The sequence below is a fragment of the Centruroides sculpturatus genome, unplaced genomic scaffold, assembly GCF_000671375.1.
Source record: "Centruroides sculpturatus isolate CEXI.00-Female unplaced genomic scaffold, Cexi_2.0 scaffold146, whole genome shotgun sequence".
NCBI lineage: Eukaryota > Metazoa > Arthropoda > Arachnida > Scorpiones > Buthidae > Centruroides > Centruroides sculpturatus.
In genome coordinates this window covers 960221-979280 of record NW_019384292.1, presented here as the reverse complement: position 1 = coordinate 979280, position 19060 = coordinate 960221, and the positions used below count along the sequence as shown (strand labels likewise).

The 19060-nt window shown below is 33.2% G+C and overlaps 2 protein-coding genes across 3 annotated transcripts; both read right to left on the bottom strand.

The window, feature by feature from the left end:
- Window positions 1-221: 221 nt before the first annotated feature.
- On the bottom strand, window positions 222-9897 carry LOC111615276 (small ubiquitin-related modifier 3-like). Its single transcript, XM_023356990.1, has 3 exons — window positions 9717-9897; window positions 706-831; window positions 222-634 (listed from the first exon to the last, which is right to left on the bottom strand). The coding sequence occupies exons 1-3, from the start codon at window positions 9732-9734 to the stop codon at window positions 479-481; spliced, it is 300 nt and encodes a 99-aa protein (XP_023212758.1). The 5' UTR covers window positions 9735-9897; the 3' UTR covers window positions 222-478.
- Window positions 9898-15416: 5519 nt separating this feature from the next.
- On the bottom strand, window positions 15417-18733 carry LOC111618976 (protein maelstrom homolog). 2 transcript variants are annotated; one of them, XM_023361613.1, is made up of 2 exons: window positions 18014-18733; window positions 15417-16172 (listed from the first exon to the last, which is right to left on the bottom strand). In XM_023361613.1, exons 1-2 carry the CDS (start codon window positions 18660-18662, stop codon window positions 15460-15462), a joined length of 1362 nt encoding a protein of 453 aa, XP_023217381.1. In that variant the 5' UTR covers window positions 18663-18733; the 3' UTR covers window positions 15417-15459. The 2 variants fall into 2 exon arrangements, with proteins under 2 accessions (XP_023217381.1, XP_023216714.1); XM_023360946.1 differs by having other exon boundaries at window positions 15419-16104; window positions 17946-18733.
- Between the last annotated feature and the right edge of the window lie 327 nt (window positions 18734-19060).

Genomic DNA, 19060 nt, shown 5'->3' with positions numbered 1-19060 from the left:
TTTAATACATACCAAGATTAGAACCAAAGAAATTTTCCTGCATCAATTTATGTTTTTATTTACTCTGTAAATATTAAAAGTAACTTAAATCTTGAAAAGTTTTACATTATGTATGAAATAAAACTGATTTTGCTGAAAATTCACATCTTGTAAGACAAGCTTTTTCAAATAAATCAGTTTGAATAGTTCCATTTTATACATATAAAAAAAATGAATTACACTTTACTTGAATTTCAGTTTATTAAAACATTACGTACTCACACATTTTTCAATGAATTCTGTTGACAATCTTTGTTCATTAAACATTTTATACGTCATTTCTAAAACTTACAACAGTACTCAAATTAATGTAAAACACACTCGACAACTAAGAGGAAACCACAATGCTAAACAAAAACGTTTTTTCTTTTTTTTTTTTTTTTTTAAGTTACGCAGAATTTTAAAATCGTGTAAATGGAAGATTGTTTCCAGAGACGAATTATCTTCTTCCTAAATGATCGTATGTGTGACCTCCAGTCTGCTGCTGAAAAACATCTATTGTGTCCTCGTCTTCCATTTCCAGACCTGCCGGCGTGTCGGTTTCGCTGATCGGTTGTCCGTCAAAGCGGAATCTCACGTTTTGCACGTTCAGTCCCTAAGAAATTTGAAAAAGCTCTCAGTTGTTTTCGATTGCTTAGAGATTACCATAAACGTGTAGGTACTTACCGCACGGTCACAGTATGTACTCATTAATTTTCGAAGTGGTGTATGCTTCTTGATTTTAAAGTGAACTACACTTCCGTCCTGTCCCACTACTTTCAAATTTATCTGTTCACTTTCTGGTTTAATTGCCTACATAAAAGAAATGCTTTATAAATTCCGTGAACCGACGACACGTGCAATCAAATTAAACCCAACTTTTTCTGTTAATAATCTACCCTGCGTTATTTATTTATCATCGGATACTTCCGTATAAATTTTTAACAGCCCTATCCTTAGCCTTTCATTAACTACATTGTTTTTCTATATATGAGCATCTGCTACGAATTTAATAAATTCAATAATTTTCTTTTATGAAAAACATTAGTAAATTTGATAATGATCAAATCTAGATAGAAATATACATAGTATTCAGATTAAAACAAAACAAGCAAGTACTAATGGCACCAAGAGAAAGGGTTCAGAGATTTTTCAAGTGAAATTCGTCTGAAGTGATGTGAGTGAGCATAAGTTACAACATTTATAGCTAGACTGTGTCAGGCACTTATGCTAAAGTTCACCGAAGACCGAAATTTGAACCAAAAGATGAACTAACGTTGGTCAGTTATGACGAAAGCAACAAATATTACATGCTATGAAATCCAAAAAGATTGACATAAGAAATCAAATGTCAAGGTAGATTCCAAGGAAGAATTATACAAATAAAAGATTCAGACATAACTTAGACTAAGGACAAAATTCATTAACTGTGATGACACGTAAAGAAGAAACGCAAGAGCAAATTTAGTTCAAACAAGTAAACTTCAAACTTATCAAGGAGGAGTAATAGCATGCAACGTACCAAACAGCAAGAATCGACGTTGAATGATAAAGTTGAATTATTAAAAAGGAAACAAAGTATGGGATTTGGTCTCTCCCCCAAAAGACAGAAATTTTATTGAATGCAAATGGTTGTTGTGTGTCAAGAAGAATGCAGATGGTGATTTAAAGTATAAAGTTCATATTTGTTTTTGTCCTCTGTTTCTTACAGCAGCAGCTGAAAAAGTACATGCTACCTGTAATATGTGCTCTGTATTCTCTGTTACAGCAGGACTAGTGCAAACTGTCCTCAAATTAAAGTTAGTCAAAAAATTAAACAAAAATACAAAATAAAGTTAAATGTACAATGTATTAAAATGTTAAAAAAAATACAATATAAAACAAACTATAAAATATTATAAAAATTTCAATACATTACATTACAAAATATATAAACATATAGTAAAAGAATAAAATTTAAAGATCTGAATTACTAACTGAGCAAAACCTAAGAATAAAAATCATAAAAACAATAAGACAGACATTTGCATTTACTTTTAAAATAAGTAAAATTACAGAATAAAATAAAATATTTTCTAACCAATACATATTTTGAATTGCTCTGAAGGAGAGAAGGAGCTCCTAGAAATATTTACCGATAGTAAATTTAGGAATTGCCCAACGAGTATTCTAGTTAAATAGGATGAGATTCTTAAAGTACATTTGTTAGAAAAAAAAGTACCATTAAATAATTTAAATGTAAAACATGGTCAAAATATATAAAACAAAGAAAAAAAAATAGGGTACACCAAGTCTATCTAGCTACTTCACCAGTACAAGGCAAGTTAGATAATTTGTTAAAAGGAAGCATACTTTGTTGAGTGTATTTATTTTCCATGATAGTAGTAGTAAAGCATATATAAATAATCAATTATCAATTTAAAATTCATGAAGAAAGATCTCAGGGATGACACAGAAAGAGAGAGAATGAAAATGGGGCCATATTATTGATAATTTTATCAATATGTTTTAAAAATCCTAAACATTGGTCAAATAAAATGCCAACGTCAGCTATCGATATACTGTGGGTGATCGATTAATGACCGTAATCTGTTCCAAGACTTCATTCATCAACCAATTATCTATTTACCATAGGTTTTCATAGGAATTTGATTAATTTGTTCTGGAGACTCCAAAAAGTAAAAAATATATACTTTCTTGCTATGTTTATTTATATGTAATAATAAAAATACATATATACACAGTCTTGCATTTTTATTAGTCACGTTTTTTCCGTTTGTAGGGGTTAAAGAATCTGTCCAATGTCAATTGCTTTTCTCTCTTCAGGATTTTTCGGAATTAATTAATAGCATTGTCGTCGTAGAGATCCCAAAGCTATTAACCTCAACTTGGTTTGGATGCCATTCTAAGACTGTTGTTCTAACATCCTCCCACTTCTTCAAAAGATCTTTAATAGCAGATGTTGGCACTGATCTTTTTTCACCTTCCTCTTTTTCAGAAGAAAACACATCTCGCTGAGTTTCTTTGTGTTCTTCATTTAATTAAGAGTTCTTGGAGTTCTTCTGTCGTCAGATCAGTTTCAGCTCCCATTATATGTCACCTTTATTCACCTCCAATTCCAGATCTCTAGCAGTTGTCACAATTTCATCCATAACTTCAGAGACATCATCTCTCTCTCCCTGAATGCAGGAGGGACACAGCTTTCGCTAAGCAGAATTCAACTGTTGTTAAGTGACTTCTGATCATGCTTTTTGAATGAGCTGTATTGCTTCAAAAATATCAAATTTTTCTTTCCAAAATGTTTTTAATGTCATCTTTGAGGAGAACTGGCATGCTTCAAAACACCGATGTACAATTTCTTGAAACCTGCAATAACCTCTTGATCAACGAAGTGGTATTCGGAGGTAGAAACTGAACCGTCAGCCAGGGAAAGTCTTCCAGCAAATTATCTTCAAGGTCTTCTTTTGGGTGTCCTGGTGCATTGTCCAATAGCAACAGTGCTTTTAATGGCAATTCATTGGTCTGAAGGTAATCCTTGATGCTTGGAGCACAAACTTCAAACAGCCATTCTTTGAAAAGAGCCTGCGTAACCTATGCCCTTTTATTTGATCTCCACATCACTGGCAGTTTTTCTTTAATTATGGAATTTTTTTTGAATGCTCTACGGTTCTCAGAGGGTTAGACAAGAAGCGAGATAAGCTTAATATCACCGCTACATTAGCTCCCAAAAGTAACATCAACTGGTCTTTCATGGGGTTATGCCCAGGAATATTTTTCCTTCCTTTCATAATGTAGGTACGGTTTGGCATGCGCTTCCAAAATAAACCAGTTTCATCACAATTGAAAATTTGTTCTGGACAATATCCTTCTTTTTTAATGAATTCTTCAAATTTGAGACAGAACTTCTCAGCTTCTTCTTTACCTGCACTAGCAGACTCACTGTGAATTACCATATGTTTAATGCCAGTTCTCCTTCTAAACTTTGCAAACCATCGAGTGGTAGCTTTGAATTCTATCTCCTCGTGACAAATGTGGAGTTTGTTTCTTCAGTTCTTCAAAAATTTCTCTAGCTTTCTCTTAAATGATAGTCATACTAGTTACATATTTTTTCATTTCCCTTTCTTTTATCCAAATTAAATGCAATCTCTCCATTTTTTCATGGATGGAACATCTTTGTTTCTCAGATGTGCTTTTCATGACTCCTTTAGCTACTTGAGTCTTCTTGATTATATCTTTCTTAGCTAAGATTGTGCCTACTGTAGACCTGTTCAAGCCATACTGCCTAGCAACGTCAGACATTTTCTGCACACTCTCTACTTTGGCTATTATATCTTGCTTGGTTTCTATGGTGAGCATGTTTCTTGACACTCCACTCTTTTTAGGCTCCATATTATTATCAATTTCTTTTTGAAATAAAAAGTTCAGAAAAGCACAAAAATTCAGAGAACAGAAATCAACTAGCGCATGAAAGTATTATGTAAATGTGAGGCCTGAATGTAATTCGAAATTTTGGTTTTAAAATGTTAACGAATACTCGATAGGACAGTTAAACTCTCACCTTTAGAAAATAAAAACCAACGCAAAACTTAATGAGCGCCCGAAGACTATAAAAAAATTATTTGTCAGAAAAGTAAACAAAAAGCTGGAATTACAATGGAGAGTTTCAAAGTTCAGGGAAACACTATCTGATCGGTATTGGGTTGAGTGTTGATGTTGACGTCTCCTGTGCTCCAAAAGGCTTCGAATTGTTACCTGAAGACAAGGGAAAATCAGTCGTATTCGTTATTTTCCGCTGCTTCTTTTTATGTTTGTTCAGTGAAGTGTCCGTTGTCCAATCATAAAAATCTTTCGCGAAAGTGTTAGTTATCCGATTTGTTCGTTAACCGATCACCCACTGCATTTAAAAAGATGCCCATTAATATAAACTGGAATTAAAGATTTCTTATTTATGCAAAGCACACAACTGCTTTATCAAAATTACAGGAAAGATTGAAAGCCTCGAGATTCTTAGTTAAGACGCAAACGTCTGTAAAACTATGAGATCACTATTTACTACTCTTGTATCATCAGCATATAAAATAGCATAAGAGATGGTAATATTATTTATAATAAAATCTGTGTATAACATGAAAAGGAAATGGTTAAGAACAAGGCATCAAGATATTCCATAAATTGGAGAAAATGGAAATTAGTTTTGTATTATACAGTGAGCAAAAAAATTGTTCATATGGCAAGTAACTTTCATTTTTCCAAGTTATTTTTGAAAAAATTTGATCATGTCACACACTAAAAACAAAACAAAATAAAAGATATTCAAAGAAACATGCTATCGTGTCTTTAGTGAAAATTAGCAGTGCTTAATTCCTGTAGAAGCCTATAACCTCCATGAATATGCTCATTCAGTGTTCAATCTCATGCCCTTTAATGGCAGGAGATTGAACACAGAATGAGCATATTCCCGCCTTTTCTGGCATGCCTTTTTAATAAAGTATGTAAAACTGTTCTGCATCCTACTATAAGCATATCACTAACATTCGTGTTTGCTCTCTACTGAAACTCTGTCAACATGTAAAGACAGGCAAAGAAGTTTAAGTAGATAGGGATCACATTCACAAATAATGCAAAACAATCTTTGTAATATTTAACTCTCCAAAACTTTTTCTTACACCCCTTCAGTTAGGCCAAACACAACTGGAAAGTGAACCTATTTTTTCTTTTTTTTTAGACTTTTTTCAGTTGATTGCTGAGAAGATATCTTGTAATCTGTATATTTATGTTTAGTAAATAATGTTTTTCTAGACTAACTTATGACATCAATGATATGACTGAAATATACACAGGATGATTATGAAAGAATACCTCAACTTTGAAAGACTATCTCTGCAACCAAACAACTTATAGACTGGTCCACAAATCATTGTGTAGGAAATGCTCTGAAGTTTCAGTTGTTTGTGGATGTTGCTACGAGTGCCCTTAATCACACTACAAGAGTGTATTGTCAGTGTGCCAAAATGGCAACTGCACAACAGAAGGCATTTTGTGTTAATGAGTTTACTAAAACTGAATCAGTTGGGACTGTTCAACATGCATTTTGTCATATGTTGAAGTTTTAACCGATTCAGTTTTAGCAAACTCAATAACACAGAATGCCTTCTGTTGTGCAGTTGCCATTTTGGCACACTGATGACACACTCTTGTAATGTGATTAAGGGCACTTGTAGCAACATCCTTCCACAAACAATTGAAACTTCAGAACATTTCCTATACAATGATTTGTGGAACGATATATAAGTTGTTTGGTTGCAGAGATATAGCATTTCAACATTGGGGTATTCTTTAGTAATACCCTGTATATAAGGCAAGGTTACTAGATAATATGATTTGGGAGATGCTATTGTAATCACCTCTCATTTTTTGTTCTAGAGACAATTACTTCAGATAGGACAGCATCCTGACTGTTCAATAGGCAAAGTTGACAAAAGTTGCATTTGCACGTGTATTTTTAAAAATGTTTTGGTGGGTTTTTTTTAGTTATTTCAGTTTTGTAATATATTGTTGTCACATTCAGCTTTAGATCATCTGCTTTTAAACAGATGCAGCAGAAATAATTAGTTTTTTTTTTAAGAAAGGAAATGTAAAAGTCATCTCGGTTTTGTGAAGAGACACATGAATTTGGAATTAGATTTCTTAGACAGACATTCATTATGACTATAATCTGACATAAGAGATACATTTTGTCCATCTATCCACAAATTTTCCTATTCCTTCATTAAAAAATATTTTTAGCTGAACCGCAAACCACGAATGTATTGCTGTCTTAACATTGTCGTCAGATGTGAATCTTCGTTCCCTAAAAGAAATGCTATGTGGACAAAGATTCACATCTGATGACAATGTTAAGACAGCGGTGCATTCAAGCTCAGCCAAAACATTTAACGAAGGAAAAGGAAAACTTGTGGACAGATGGACAAAGTGTATTGAAAAGCAGGGCGATTATGTCGAGAAATGATATACTTGACTTACTGAAGGTTGATTACAATAAATTCTACAACCAAAGTGTGGATAATTTTCGATTTACCCTCATAGTTTCCAACAACAGACACTATAATTTATTCATAGAGTTTGGTATTGTAGAGTAAGTCAGGAAGGTATTAAACCTTTTCTAATCTTTTTAATGCAGTGTCAAAGTAATATATACTTGTGTAGGATGATTTTATTGTTGCATACATTCAACTTAAGTTATATTGAATATTAATGTGTTTGAAAAGAAACTTGAAATCAAAGAAAACCTGTAACTTTTTAAAATACTATATGATCATTTTACGGAACTTATGTAAACTTATACGAAAACTTTATTCTTATCAATTCATTAATAATTAATAAATTCTTATAAAATAATTGTAAGATTTATTTAACGAATTTATTGAGGATATATATTTTGCAAAAGCTTCTGAATTTTTATTTATAAAATCATTCATTAAACAATTTTTTTTAATATTAAAAAACAACGTGTTCTTTGTTAAAGATAAAATGTATGCATTTTTAAAGTAATTAAGAATTTAAAAGAAATAATTTTAATGCTGTTAAATAATATTTTTTTTTATTTAAAAAATCAAAATTAATTGTGCAATTTTAGTTCATATTAAATACAATTTTTTGTCATCTATTTAAAAGTGGGCCCTGAAATTTTGAAGGCTAGAATCTGTCTCGAGGTCAAGAATTGTTTGTAGGTTGTTGGCAAAGATATAAGATTTAACAAGCACCATAAAAAAAGTTGTCAATGGCACACTGGCTAGCATCCATTGAGAGAGGGTGTCCCATTCTGTTAATGGGATACCCTCTATCAATGAAAACCAAATTAATAATGCATCTTACATCATATAAGACGGCATTTTTTCACCTCTTGTAAGGAAAACTAATTACTATTGATGTTTGCAAATCATTCAATACTGCACAAGGAGTTTTGTAAGACATCCCTCAAAAAGTTGCATCCATGTCTACTTTTCTTTTTACTTAACTTATGCGGAGACCACATATGATCTAGCAGGACACAGAGCATCAGAGATAAAATTCTACAATTATTCATGCAGACCACAACATTGAAACAATTCTCTTGACTGCATTATTTCTGTTTTTTTGTCACTTCACATGTCTCAGATCATTCTCAGATCATTTCAATTTATATGTAAAAACATCTAAATTTGTCTTTAAATCATTTTAATTCAAAAACCTAGAACCAAAATCTGAAACAATCATCATATAATATTCACTAACTTTCAAGTTTCAGGTCAATTATTCCTCACAAATACAGAATATCCACAAATAATAAATTCCACGTGCAAATAACGAAAATTAAGTAATCGTCTAAATTTACAAGTTTTATTTACAGGGCATCAACGGATGCAAAATATGGATCATCACTATCACTAATCGTACTTCAAAAATTAACAAATGGCGAGACAACTAAAAAAGCCACCCGATTCCGCAGTCGATCCAGGCGGAGGATAAAACCCCCACGATTCCGAGGTACGTCCGTCGGTGCCAAAGCAAAGACAATTTCCCGACCGGACTCGATCTCGTCACATCATCCGAAGCCCCACTCTCCAAAACGTGCTCTTACAAAATTTACAAGGGAGAAGGTCGGAGGAGCTTAAGCCCTCTCGCCGACACAAAAAAATTAAAATTCATTCATTCAAACTTCAAAACTTCATTTACAAACAATGGCAAATAAGGTCTATCGGACCATCCTCGACACAACAATCACATACACGTCACTAAAAGATACTCATTATTCAAATATTTAAAATTTTTAATTTACTCTTAGTCTATATCAATCAGACACGTATACACAGGGCTTATCACACCGGTGCAATAAGCCCTCACGTATACGTATCTAATCGATATAGACTAAGAGTATAACAACATTAGGGCTAAAAGCAATAGCTTATTCAACGAAATTTTTAAGTCAATCCCCTTTTGGGTATTTTCGAACGCACCACCGACAACTAATCCGTAAAGGAACAATCCGCTCGTCTTCAAAGCTCTGCGAAAAAATCGGCACTTAAGAGACTCCACCCGCTCGTACGGACGCAGCTCCAAACGAAGCGGCGGCAATCTCGTCGGAGCTTCGGACAGCGCCCGCGGGAGCGGCAGCCTAGGTGTTTCCGACCCCTCGTCCAGAACCGCAACATTAACCCAACCGTTGGAAAAATTTGGCTCTTCGATCCACATATTAAATTAATTTTTCTGTAAGAAATTCGGCAAGAGAATACGTAAAATATACAACAAATAACGAACTACATTATTAATTAAACTATAAAATCCCGGATAAAACGAATTTTAGCCACGAAAGTTTACTCGGACTTTCAATATTCGCCGCTTAACGATAACGTAAAGCGTTATACCGGGGGGAAAATGCCAATTGGACGAGAAACTAATCAGTTTCGCGGCGGTCCGAACGGCCATTGGACCGGGTTCGACGGCATTTCGTTAAGTCCGCCAGCCTGCACTTTGCGAACAATTAGCGAATTTAGGGTGTAGGATGATGGAAGGAGACGTCCGAGAATCAATCCGGGCGAAATAATTGGTGGGGAAGGAGGGAAATCGCCAGTGTGGCGAGAAAGGAAGGGGTCCATTAGGCCCGTTCGATAGCGAACAAAAGAGGGGAGGAAGAAAGAGCCGCTTGGAACGTCACTCGCCTTTTTGTCTTCAGACATTACCGGAATCTAACTGTTTCGATACCACCAGACTCGATTAATTCAAATATTCGCAGCTATTTGATCTTCCCATTCCTCCACATTTGTGATTTGCGATAATTATTCTCTTCCTCGCTCGGTCGGGATACTTTTCCCTCTCGTTTCGTGCACCACCTGGCCGCAGGTTACGGCTCTTCGAAAAATAAAAAAATATAATAATAATAATAATAAATTCGAAATTTAAAATAAAGACGTCGACAACGTTTAATTACTAGAAAAATATTCCCGTCGTTCGGGTTTGACGAAATTTCAAAAATTTTTCATACGATTAGTACTTCTTCAGTAGTAATCGTATAAAAAATGGTCTGCCGCCGCCGCCACCTCGGGTACTGGTTTGAATCATAAAATTTCTCACGTAAATCTCATCGAATCACGAAATTTCAGCCACAATATTCCGGATGAATGAGCTTAATGTAGCAGCCTATTCGCTTTGGGGAAACCGGGATTGAATCCGCACGAGTCGAAAAATTCCAGAAGATTTTCGGGAGTGTTTCGTCTTGATATGTCGGGTCCGGGACCGTAACGGAAAACTGCAGGATTCACTCACAAAATGTTTCGGAGGATCTCTTTCACTTTTAAAAATCCAGTAGCAAATCTCCAGACGGTCTTTAACACATTCGGACACATAAATACAATCTGAAATAGTTTTTAATAGCGTCCGCTTAAATAGTCTTTTCTATGTAATCGCTCTAAATAATTGTATTCGGTTCGTTTCTTTATTCTTATATTTCTGTGTAGCCGATGTAATTACGTGCAATAAACATACTTAAGTTTGAGTTATACGATTTAAAAATAACATTAAAATGCTTTTCAGTTGTGGGCCTCAATATTGCAGGAATCCCCACATTGCGTGATCTGCAAGTGCAATTATTACGGTTCCGGTCGTGTCCCATTTTTCCCTGCTGCCTCATCGTGGCCGAACCCATAATGGGCATACTATAAAAACTCTCTTAGCGCCCAAAGGACATAAAGAGTTTAACCTATTTAGATTCGTGAAAAATTAAGGTAATTTTATATTCCTTACATACTTATCACACTGAAAATTTTATTTTTAAAACTTAAAATTATTCAACAGAATCCAACTACTGTATTATTAGCTTCAATATGATGTAAACTGATCAATACGTCTTCTCTCAAATTAATTATTACGATATTAAATTATATACTAATGTAATTTAATATCGTAACATGTAACTACTCATACAAGCACTTGCATATAATTTTACGAAATTAATTTCGTCAACACTTTTCGCGTAAAAATTGCTAATAATAATTTTTAAATTTTGCTAGCTAGATATTTAAAAAAATCCAGCAACGAGTTGCGTAATTTTCCCGACCGTTATGAAATTTTTATTTTAAAAATAGCTTTTATATTATTAATCATCATAAATACAATAGACCCCCCTATAACGCGTAGATACGTTCCACGTTTTACGAATTTCACGTTGTAGGAAACCTTAAATACATGAGCCAATCGCAGCCCGATACGTGTGAAGTTTACGGACTACGGCTGTTTGAAAGGTTTTCTTCCATAAAATTAATCGATTTTAAACTAATTCGACTCAACATTTCCAAAACACGTATATTTTTTGGAAATAATTCGTATAAACTACGCTATAAACAAAAAATTGTAGGATTACTTACCGAGTGTGCACCGTTCGACATCGCCGTTGCTCAAGCTTGTTTTCGTCGCGGAACAGCTCAGCAGTCAGTCAGTCAGTCAGTATTATTTATTAAAGTACAGCGTACATACTTGGTGTCGCGTTAAGCATGACCAAGGTAGAATACAGGATATATAAAGATATGTGACAAAGTAGTGACAATACAGTAGAGTGATGTAAAATATAATAATAATACGATACACAGAACAAACCTAAGTATTACAGAATACAGAATAAAAACAAATCAATACAAATGCAATACATAACAGAACAGTACAATACAGAAATAAAACATGACAAGACAATAAAAGGTACAAAGACATGTAAGTGATGTAAAACCGGAGTAGAAGTATATGCATAGACAGCAGTATGGCTGGGAGTAACATGTTACAAGATCAAGCCGTTACAAGTGACAATTTGCAGAATTTCTTCGCCAGTCTGGAGAAGGCGAGATAGATATCCTTGTTAGCAAGTAGGTCGGAGTGACGGCATGGCCAAGTGGTGCCAAGGCTCTGTGATAGGATTCTAATCTCCAGTCGCTCTGCTTCAAGAGTGGGACAGTCAAAAATGTAATGAGTCCCGCTGTCCTCAACTTGACAGAAAGGACAAAGACGTGAAGGATGGTTAGTGAAGCGGGAGAGATAAGCACTGAACTTTCCATGTCCAGTGAGAAACTGAGTAGTATGGTAGCTCGGCGCAAACCAGTCAAGCTTCATAAAGTCACTAATGTTTGGAATATAGTTATACGTAATGCAGGTGTTATTACTGTTCCAAATGCTTTGCCAAGTAGAGAGGGTGTCCCTCCAGAGGAGCTGGCGTAAGGTGTGCTTGCTGATCTTGTCGTAGATGATGGGGATGGTATTGTCCGTGGTGGCTGCTTTGGCAAGCTGGTCCGCACGCTCATTACCAGGAGTGCCCTGATGGGCACGAGTCCAGGTAATGGAGATGGTATTACTAGTGCTGTTGATGATGTTCCTGATCTCAGTGGCGAGAGTGTGTAGATTATTGCCCTTGATTAAGGTNACTGTACAGACGATAGTTCGCCTAAACTCTCCGTAGCGTAGCGCTAGACGGCGGAAAGCATATATATAATTATAATAAAGTTACAATAAATTAAGTTAATATATAATTATACGTACATTACCTAATTTATATATAATTATATGTACAGTACCTAATTTATATATAATTATATGTACAGACGAAACTAAACTCAATTTACCCGCCTAAACGTCCGTAGCGTGGCGCTACGGACGGCGGGAAAGTAGTTCGGCTGCCCGATGACGTTTTACTTAATTATAGGAGTTATTTTACCGTTGTGTACGGATACCGCCACAATTTTTTCGCCGTCTTATAGGAATCGTAATTATAGGAACCAGTCTTATAGGGGAATCTACTGTAATGCACAAACTGCGTTTCGTGTCACGTAAATACAGTACATGCTTTACTCTTATCTATCAAATGACTTATTGTAAATACAAAAAATGTTAGATCAGGATGCAGTTTCAGTTCCGCTTTTGTATTGCAACATATTTCACTAAATATATGACTAATGCGGGTTTTACTTAAAGCGAAAATATCTTTGAATAAGATATTACGCAAACGATTGATTTTAGTGTTGTAATCACGTGATCGAAACTAGTAGCCTTCACTAGTAAATGTATTATTGCAATTCTTAAAAAGCAATTTATTTTTATTTTTTTAGATTTAAATACAGTAAAGCGTCGATTATCCGAAAGTCAATCATCCGAAACGTCAATCATTCCAGTTGGCAAATTTAAATTTTCGCCAGTATTGTGGCGCTTCAATCTTTGGCTATGTCTTCGGCTACTCAAATATTTTACGTTTTTGATACTAAATTAACATCTGAAGTATAATTTTTTATTGTTTTTATATTTTTCAATATATTTATTTTGTTTGTACAAAATAAAAAAATAATTTTTAACGATACAATAGTCTTTGTTAGGCTTAACATCGACGAAAATTCAACGCGAAGCGACACGCAACGGAGAAAAATTTCGACATGGGATACGTTAAACTATTTTTTCGTAGGTAAATCAGTTATCCGAAATATCAGTTATCCGGAAAACCCCAGTCCCCAATTGATTCGGAAAATCGACGCTCTACTGTAATCTGATTTAAATATTCATATTACTTTTTATTTTATATTTTTATTGTCGCAAGACAATTGAGGAGCTTGATCCAAAACGTACTACTGTATATTCCTTAATATCAATGAAAACCACTGTAATCCTCGATTTTATATAACACTCTTATTGTGAAAAACCGATATGGATGAAGAACCTTTCTACACTATTAAAAGTTTAATATGTTGAATATATGGAATCAAGACAATGTGATCAAAAATATCATCAATTTAGATTTAAACAAAATGAGCAATTATTTATTGTGGCATCGTCAAGGATACCTGGTTGGAAAGTTTAATCATATTTTTAATTTGTTTAAATTAATATAAAATTTATGCTCTCCACCTGAAATTAGTAGTGGCTTGCCTGTACATCATACTTGTCTGTTAGCAATAGAGTTGTGCCAGACATCTATCTAACACCTTTCGGGGACAAATTTTGAATTGAAATAATATGACCTCCGATTTGTATTAGAAGTTTGTATACAGTTAATCGCAGTCCTTCTGTTCCTAAGGTTTTCTCAGCTGGTCTCGTCTTTCACCTTGGAAAGTTAAAAAGTGAAGATAAAACCAACTCACCGACGACGAAAAAAAAAAAAAAAGAAAGCGCCATAGCTAGCATTCGCACTCACGTGCACGCCCCAACCGGCAGATAGTAAGCCCGCACTTAAGGGGGGAAGACCCCACAGACTTTTAGGAACTTGTTAAACCTTAAAGGAAACATCCTGATAATTGTTCCACAAAAGACTGTAAAAGGTTAACAAAGTATTGTCGGGAATTAAGCTACCAGATAAACAAGAAAAAAAGTGAATGTTACGTGTAAGTATGTAAATGAGGGGAGTGTCTCACTTAGAAACTGTGACGTCACCTCAGACTATAAATAGCGTAGCTCAAGTGAAGACGGCAGAGGTGAGCTTCTGCTAAGAATAAGTGTTGTTGTGCTAGTAGCAGTGAACGAGGTGTCCAGTAGGAAAATAGTCTAAGGCGATTGCAGTATTCGATTTGTGGATTGAGGAATAGGAAAAGTCTTGAGTTGAGAAAAAGGTTCCTAGTATAATTGAGGTGACGGTTAGGATTTGTAGTTGTAAGAGATTTTGTACCTAAGTTAAGGATTGATTTTTGTCGGAATTCCAAGGGGAATAGTTCTAAGTTAGAATAAAATTGAGTTTTGTTGGGTTAAAAGTCTCAAATCTTTGAGACTACTATCTTTTGTAACAATATTGTTTATTATTTCCTAATTTGAAATAATAACTGTTGCTATTTTAGAAAATTTTTATAATTTTTTTAAAATCTATTTTTGCATTTTCAAAAGTTATTTTAAAAATAGCATGTAAATTTTACATAAAAATATCAAATCCAAATAGCAACAGTAACATTTATATCAGACCAAAATACATTTATAGTGCTTAAAAAATTACACATTTGATAATTCAAATGCATAAATTTAGAAAATGGTATTCAAATTTTCTATCAAACTGCAAATATAATTCATTGCATATTTTTTTTTACTATGTTAACATAGAACATGAAAAATTAAGAGCTGTTTTATTTATCTTAGACAATTACTTTCATTAAAATGAATATAAAACAAACTCTGATTTTCTATAGATTTGAATTTTATAATGAGATTTTATTTCTGAAAATTTAGTTTAAAAACAATACATATATCATCATAAAAACAGTTTTAAAATTGTGACAAAACTTATATCACTGGTAAAAATGTGATTTCTATATTTTTGTGATGAGAACAATATAAATATTTTTTTTTTAATTTGCAAACTTAAGTAGATATAAGAAAACAATTTCATTCATTTTTCAACTTGAAAAATTTATTCTGTACTTTAAAACCTGTATAACAAATCAGTGTTAAAAATGAATTTTATGGGATTTTTTTCCCACGTCCAATACCACGTCCTAAACTCGAACTTGCAAATCTCTTGTCTTGATTCAGGCTAAGTTTTTTGAATAAATCAAACGCTTTTGTTTTATTCAAAGTATTTGGCTGTCTCACTTCAGTGGTGTCAATTCCTGGTTTTGATTCGTTTAAAGGTGGAAAGTCATTAGTTGAAAATACTTTATCTGGTTTATTAGCATGGTAACTAGGTGAATTTGAATGGGCATGGAAATCATGGGATGTATTGTTGTTGGCTCTATCTTTTTTGATAATTGTAGTGATAACATGAGATTTGAGAAGTTTCACTGGAATATCAACGACAGTTTTAACTGGCAATGCTGGAGGAAGCTTGGGTTTGTAAATTTTAAATTTTGTGCCATCATCAATTTTTGGAGGTAAATGTTTTGAAGTGCAGTCAACTTCATAGAATAGACAAACAGCATCAGAAAGCAAAAAACACAAACGTTTGACAGATCCAAGTGCACAATATATATTATCAAGATCTTCATGATAATCACAACGTGTTTTAGTTACGTAATCATAGGTAAAAGAATGTAACATATCAGCTGCAGCAATTTTACATGGAAATGCATGATAAACATAAGCCCTAAGTTCCATTAAAAGATAAACCAAGCTATAACATTGTATATTTTGTATATTGTAATAACTTGCTTTCTTACAAAGCCAATCCAGACAACNAAAGGTTAACAAAGTATTGTCGGGAATTAAGCTACCAGATAAACAAGAAAAAAAGTGAATGTTACGTGTAAGTATGTAAATGAGGGGAGTGTCTCACTTAGAAACTGTGACGTCACCTCAGACTATAAATAGCGTAGCTCAAGTGAAGACGGCAGAGGTGAGCTTCTGCTAAGAATAAGTGTTGTTGTGCTAGTAGCAGTGAACGAGGTGTCCAGTAGGAAAATAGTCTAAGGCGATTGCAGTATTCGATTTGTGGATTGAGGAATAGGAAAAGTCTTGAGTTGAGAAAAAGGTTCCTAGTATAATTGAGGTGACGGTTAGGATTTGTAGTTGTAAGAGATTTTGTACCTAAGTTAAGGATTGATTTTTGTCGGAATTCCAAGGGGAATAGTTCTAAGTTAGAATAAAATTGAGTTTTGTTGGGTTAAAAGTCTCAAATCTTTGAGACTACTATCTTTTGTAACAATATTGTTTATTATTTCCTAATTTGAAATAATAACTGTTGCTATTTTAGAAAATTTTTATAATTTTTTTAAAATCTATTTTTGCATTTTCAAAAGTTATTTTAAAAATAGCATGTAAATTTTACATAAAAATATCAAATCCAAATAGCAACAGTAACATTTATATCAGACCAAAATACATTTATAGTGCTTAAAAAATTACACATTTGATAATTCAAATGCATAAATTTAGAAAATGGTATTCAAATTTTCTATCAAACTGCAAATATAATTCATTGCATATTTTTTTTTACTATGTTAACATAGAACATGAAAAATTAAGAGCTGTTTTATTTATCTTAGACAATTACTTTCATTAAAATGAATATAAAACAAACTCTGATTTTCTATAGATTTGAATTTTATAATGAGATTTTATTTCTGAAAATTTAGTTTAAAAACAATACATATATCATCATAAAAACAGTTTTAAAATTGTGACAAAACTTATATCACTGGTAAAAATGTGATTTCTATATTTTTGTGATGAGAACAGTATAAATATTTTTTTTTTAATTTGCAAACTTAAGTAGATATAAGAAAACAATTTCATTCATTTTTCAACTTGAAAAATTGATTCTGTACTTTAAAACCTGTATAACAAATCAGTGTTAAAAATGAATTTTATGGGATTTTTTTCCCACGTCCAATACCACGTCCTAAACTCGAACTTGCAAATCTCTTGTCTTGATTCAGGCTAAGTTTTTTGAATAAATCAAACGCTTTTGTTTTATTCAAAGTATTTGGCTGTCTCACTTCAGTGGTGTCAATTCCTGGTTTTGATTCGTTTAAAGGTGGAAAGTCATTAGTTGAAAATACTTTATCTGGTTTATTAGCATGGTAACTAGGTGAATTTGAATGGGCATGGAAATCATGGGATATATTGTTGTTAGCTCTATCTTTTTTGATAATTGTAGTGATAACATGAGATTTGAGAAGTTTCACTGGAATATCAACGACAGTTTTAACTGGCAATGGTGGCGGAAGCTTGGGTTTGTAAATTTTAAATTTTGTGCCATCATCAATTCTTGGAGGTAAATGTTTTGAAGTGCAGTCAACTCCATAGAATAGACAAACAGCATCAGAAAGCAAAAAACACAAACGTTTGGCAGATCCAAGTGCACAATATATATTATCAAGATCTTCATGATAATCACAACGTGTTTTAGTTATGTAATCATAGGCATAAGAATTTAACATATCAGCTGCAGCAATTTTACATGGAAATGCATGATGAACATAAGCCCTAAGTTCCATTAAAAGATAAACCAAGCTATAACATTGTATATTTTGTATATTGTAATAAGTTGCTTTCTTACAAAGCCAATCCAGACAACCTTGATTCTGTTTTATATTTTCCTCTAAACAAAATACGGGTGCAATTTCATTTCTTCCCGAATTGACGAAGTTTTCAATACTTTTACAAATTTTTAAATAGTTACTCTCTGATAATGTAAACTGTGATACAGGAATTTTATGAGTGTCATCACTATGCTGCATTGCAGTTCGACTATATCCAATAGGTATAGGTCCAGCATTAATAAATGTATGAAAACAATCTTCAATTCCTCCTTTTATTGAATATTTTATAATTCCAACTTCTAATGGAATATATTCATCATCAGTGCAGCATAAAACATTAAAATCTATAATGAAGAAATGTGTCTCTTTAACTTCATCTACAGATTTCATTTGGAATATGTATCTTTCGACAAATTTCATTGCTTCCTCTGCCTTTTCTTCTTCATCTTCTTTATCATGTACAATGTTATCGGAAAACGTTACACCAGAATATATTTTTCCGGTTATGTTTTCTTCCTTCTTGTATTCTCTTGCCATAGTTTCATATTTCATTTTCTCACTATCAGGTAAGTTTTTCCAAAAAGGATCAGCAATTACAGGCATTTCCTTCATTGTAACATTCTTATAACGTTCCTGCAATTCCTTCATAAAGAAATAAAATGCATTCTTCCGCTGTTTCGGCATTTTAAAATATAATTGCTTGAAATCGACGTTACCCAGATTCCGTTATATGACGAAATGACGTCACTCGAAAAAGTTCGTTATTTCAAACAACGATTCCCCCTGATGGCGAAAAATCGCAAATAAAAATTAAATATATTGCATATTTTACATTTTTATAATTAAAAGTTCTGAATTGTAATTATTATAAATAAGTGGTTAGAAAACTTTTAACACTAAATAAATTAATTTTTAAATATTAAATTAATAAACATGGCATTCAAATTTTAATAGACAGTAAAACTGAAATACAGTAGAGCGTCGATTTTCCGAATCAATTGGGGACTAGGGTTGTCCGGATAACTGATTTACGTACGAAAAAATAGTTTAACGTATCCGATGTCGAAATTTTTCTCCGTTGC

Bases quoted from the DNA above. Each gene is read 5' to 3' on its own strand.
- LOC111615276 (XM_023356990.1), bottom strand. The intron at 635-705 runs GTAAGTACCTAC...CAAATTTCTTAG, and splicing joins GTACATACTGTGACCGTGCG to GGACTGAACGTGCAAAACGT.
- LOC111618976 (XM_023361613.1), bottom strand. From the start codon at position 18,662: ATGCCGAAACAGCGGAAGAATGCATTTTATTTCTTTATGAAGGAATTG.